This window comes from the organism of the source record quoted next, unplaced genomic scaffold (assembly GCF_019419815.1).
Source record: "Pyrus x bretschneideri cultivar Hongxiangsu unplaced genomic scaffold, Pyrus_bretschneideri_v1 Contig30, whole genome shotgun sequence".
In the NCBI taxonomy this organism is placed as follows: domain Eukaryota; kingdom Viridiplantae; phylum Streptophyta; class Magnoliopsida; order Rosales; family Rosaceae; genus Pyrus; species Pyrus x bretschneideri.
The window spans coordinates 1,532,861-1,537,901 of record NW_025999613.1 but is presented as its reverse complement, the minus strand read 5'-3'; the positions used below and the strand labels follow the sequence as shown (position 1 = coordinate 1,537,901).

At 37.9% G+C, this 5,041-nt stretch overlaps 1 protein-coding gene across 1 annotated transcript; it reads left to right on the top strand.

Moving 5' to 3' along the window:
- Positions 1–587: 587 nt before the first annotated feature.
- On the top strand, positions 588–3,225 carry LOC125479985 (aquaporin PIP1-3-like). The gene is given in 5 exon segments (XM_048590169.1): positions 588–839; positions 841–931; positions 1,398–1,693; positions 2,740–2,880; positions 2,973–3,225. Coding segments are annotated over 5 exon segments (861 nt in total). The 5' UTR covers positions 588–602; the 3' UTR covers positions 3,069–3,225.
- The last annotated feature ends 1,816 nt before the right edge of the window (positions 3,226–5,041 follow it).

Genomic DNA, 5,041 nt, shown 5'->3' with positions numbered 1-5,041 from the left:
ACCGAAATCATTCCTTAATTTCTAAAAGCCCGACAAATCCAGATAAATAATTAAGGAAAACTGTCGTAGAGTTTAAGAACATAAAAACAAACCAACCACAACGTGTCAGCAATCCTTCGGCAAGTCCTGCCCCTTCCAGAACCATCTCCGAATCTTTATAACCCTCTCCTTAATATTGTTCTAAACAAAATCTCTAAAGCCCTCTTCATTAATATTATTCTAAACATTAATTAGCACTAATTACATTAGTTTCATTAAGGACTACCACAAATAATGTTTTTTATTTTGGAAAATAATCATATTGATATTTCTTATTACTTATAAGTATAAGATTTTAAATTTAATTATCGTCAAAAACGAATTTAAACCACTTTATTATTATCTCATTATAAAATTAAGCATACCTTTTTATATAAAAACCATCGTTTGTTAAAAATAAATAATAATAATAATAATAGACTGATATTATCCATCTCAGCCATAAAAGTTCGCCTTATATCTCAGCCATAGAAGTTCGCCTCATATCTCAGCCTTTTCTTGCAACTCACAAAACCCTAGCTCTGAGTGTAAAACCAGACCACCTAGAGAGAGAAAGCTCAGCCATGGAGGGCAAGGAAGAAGATGTGAAGCTTGGAGCAAACAAGTTCCCAGAGAGGCAACCCATTGGGACCTCTGCACAGACACACAAGGACTACAAGGAGCCACCACCAGCTCCATTGTTTGAGCCAGGTGAGCTCACCTCCTGGTCCTTCTACAGAGCTGGCATTGCTGAGTTCGTTGCCACCTTCCTGTTCCTTTACATCACCATCCTTACTGTCATGGGTGTCAAAAGAACTACTAGGCAAGTGTGCCTCTGTGGGCATCCAAGGAATTGCTTGGGCCTTTGGTGGGACCATCTTTGCCCTTGTTTACTCCACTGCTGGTATCTCAGGTCTGTTCCTTCTCCCTTCCCATCTCTTCAGTTTTCAATATTTTTCATAAAGTTTGTAACTTTCACTGAAAAAATGCTTTCTTTTGGTGTACATTTCATGGGTCGAATTTCTTCCCTTTTTTTTTTTTTTTTTTTGGATAAATATTTTGTGTTTTTTTCAAATTACTTTGATATTGGTTTTCTTTATTTTTCTTCTACTCCCTTCCCATATCTTCAGTTTTCAATTTTTTGCATGAAGTTGGGTAACTTTCACTGGAAAACATCTTTCTGTTGGTGTATATTTCATGGGTTTCGTCATTTTTTCACTGTAGGGTAATTTTTTGTACGTTTCTTTAAATTATTGGATATGGGTCAACTATTTGATTCTTTAAACTTTTAACCTGGATTTGCTACCTTCGATGCTTGAAATGTTGTGATAAAATACTTTTTGTGACAAGATCTGTGTGTTTTCAATTGCATGTACCAGGAGGGCACATCAACCCAGCAGTGACCTTTGGGCTCTTCCTGGCAAGGAAACTCTCCCTTACCAGAGCCATTTTCTACATAGTGATGCAGACCCTTGGTGCAATTGCTGGTGCTGGTGTTGTGAAGGGCTTTCAGAAGAACCAGTATGAGCTTTTGGGTGGTGGAGCCAACCTTGTTAACCATGGCTACACCAAGGGTGATGGCCTTGGAGCTGAGATTGTTGGTACTTTTGTCCTTGTTTACACTGTCTTCTCCGCTACTGATGCCAAGAGGAATGCCAGAGACTCTCATGTCCCTGTAAGTATTATTATTTTTACTAATCTTTGTTATCATCTCTGACTTATATGTATGCTTTTGAAGCTTCTAGAATTGTTAATTGTTTTGCTAATTTGAATTAGAAGTTGATTACTTTTTCCATGGACTAGTACTTCTTTGAGCTGGTGCCGAATCTTTTGGTTAATTAATAGTCTGATGGATTAAATTGTTTGTTGATTCTTGTTTGAGCTGGTACATTCCAGAATTTGGCTTTTCTGAGATTATGTTTAAATGGGTATATAATTCCATCCAAGCTGCCCAAATGGATGAAATTGTTATTGGATCTAGTCATTGGGACTGTAAAATCTGTCATTTCTCCAGTTCTGTGAATCCTGGGAAACAATGATGCTTGCCATGTGCTTGCTTTTGTTTGTTTCTGGTGCCTTAAGGTGGAAAATTCTGCTGTTACTCAGAAGGTTTCACGTGCATGTGAGTCCCACACTGGTGTTTGGTGGGTTTTGTATAAGAAGTAGGATTCTTACCTCTACTATTCCCATCCCTTTCCCTTTTATCCTCTCATATATTACTTTTTGTCTTATTGTCTCTATGAAAAAACCAATATAAGATGTTGACATTGTTTAACCGTAACCATTCAAATGGGAGGAGAGAGAATGGAAGAAAGATTAGAAGGAAAGAGAATCCTCCTTCTTTGTATATATGCGTATAAATGGAAAAGGGGGTGTTAGTTTAATCCTTGTTTAGGCAATGTGACCTACCATTTAACAATAGCAACAAGAAATTATACATGTGCTTGGCAATCTAATTTGTATGGTCTCTTACCTTATGCTGCACAAATACTTTAAATTTGGACGAGGGTCAATATCCGATACCCACGATACGTATCGGATCGTTGTCCAAATTATGTTCATTCCAGGAGTTGACCAAATGATGACACTTTCGAACAATTGTTAATTTTGTTTAGCCTAAGTTAATACTATATCATTCTCTGAAGCTCTGTGGATAGAAAGATCATTCCTTTGGAGTTTGGACTGTAATTTAACTTGGAGTGTATATATATCTGTATGCAGATTTTGGCCCCTCTTCCCATTGGTTTTGCAGTGTTCTTGGTTCACTTGGCCACCATCCCCATCACTGGAACCGGCATCAACCCTGCCAGGAGTCTTGGAGCCGCCATTGTCTACAACAAGGAGCACGCTTGGGATGACCACGTAAGTGAATTAATCAAAACTAATTAGGCAATTTCGTGATGAGTTTTCGGTTTATTAATGATGGTTTTGTACACAATCTATTCTGTTTGCAGTGGATCTTCTGGGTTGGACCATTCATTGGTGCTGCTCTTGCTGCTATCTACCACCAGATAGTCATCAGGGCCATTCCTTTCAAGTCCAGGAGCTAATTTTCTTCAACATCTCTACTTTTTAATTAGTGTCCCATTCTCCCTTTTTGGTGTCTTCTTCGCCCCCTTAATTGATTCTGTATGCAGTACAACTTAATCAATCATGTATTCAAAGTCTGTGACATGTTTTGAATGTAGAATTTATTTTATGGGTTAAGGTTTCTGTATGACTGAACTTAGCCCGTGGGAGAGTCCCCGGTCCACCCAAGTCCATCTCCAATAATTTTTTTTTTTTTTTCTTTTGACCAAATGATATCATCTATATAACAAGGGGTGGGTTGGAGTAGACCAGGTATTTTCAACTTGACCCGTTAACTCAACCTGTTAAAATTAGTATTCGGGTGAATGCTAAACGGGCCAGGTGGTTAACGGGTCAACTCGTTAAATAACGAATCATTTTGAGTGAACCCGCGAAACCCATTAACTACCCGTTAACACCCGTTGTTGAGAACTTTTGTGTAATTTCAATGTTCCTAATAGAAAACCCTCACTCTGTCCAATTTCGTAAACCTAAGACTACCAAAAAAACAAAAACAAGAACTTTACTCAAAACTGGGAACTCTGCCCGGACCTCAGGTCCTCAACCTCGAACTCCACTGGAACCTCAACCTCAAAACCCAAATCTTTCTCTCTCTCTCTCTCTCTCTCTATTTCTCTCTGCACTGTAAAATCTTTTGGGTGTCTCTGAAATGCTAAGACTTTTGCTGTTGCGGTAGAGAGAGTACAAATCTCAGTGTTACAAGCAAAGAACTGAAATGCATAAAAATATAATATATATATATATATATGTAGAGGTATATATATGTATATTGTACTGATATAAGAATTGGAGGACGAAGTAAAGCGTACCGGGACAGGGTAAGGACTTGGGTTTTGAATCGCAATAAAGATATTGGTTGGCGGTGATGGAGTCAGCTGCAAGGGAGACTTGGGTTTTGAGGTAGCAGAAGAAAACAACTGAAAGCACCAATCTTTTCTTGTTTTGGATGAAATGCAAAAACAAAAAAATTGTTAACGGGTGAAATGGGTAAAACGGCTGACTTATTAGTTTAACAGGTTGGGTTCGGATGGTCCGTTAACTTAATGGGTTGGATTCGGATGATCCATTAAATTAACGGGTCGGGTTAAATCCGACTCACACCCAATAAACCCGACCCGTTTACAAGTCTAGGTTGGATTGGACCAAGCTTTACAATGGGCATGCCATAATAATGTGGTTCAAATTCACCTTTGGCGATAAGCGAACCTAAGACCTCTCACTTATAAGTAAAGAAGAATATTACTAGATCATAATATTAAGTGGCTCAATAATTTGGATTAAAAGGAAAAACGGTGCTGCTAGGAAATATTTCCTAAAGATGGCTAACCACAAACACAAGATATAATGAGGTTAACCGTAAGTTAGGCTCACTTCTGAGTGATCCAATATCAAAGTAAACAAGATTACAAATGAAGATAAAATAGGCTGTTCCTCTTAATTCACTCTAATCTCATTGCTCTCAATTATTCTCAATATATGTATATAGACTCAGAAATTCCAGCTTTGAAGCTCACGTACCCTTAGCCTCAGGTTTTCTCTTTTAAGTAACATATTACCCCACGAGAGACTAGATCACTATCTGTGGGTGACAGTAAGAAATAGCAGCTGGGTGAGAGAAACTTTTTTGAATTGGACAGGCGTTTATTAGAAAAAATCGCGTTAGTAGAAATCTCCTGTAGGGCGCATTAAAGGCTACAAAGTAGTGAGCTTTTCAACACTCCTTTTTTACCATTAGCAAGAACTTTTTTCAGTTGCAGATCATAAGGAATTCGAACTGCTTCAAATACAATATTAGGAAGTATTTGTGTTCAAGGGCAGGATCATTTCGAAATGAACACAGCACACTTGGGGAATTTGACAAGAACACGATTAGGGATATTGCTACTTTAAATTACACTAGAATTTGGCAAAGATCTAAATCTGTGATGCAGTG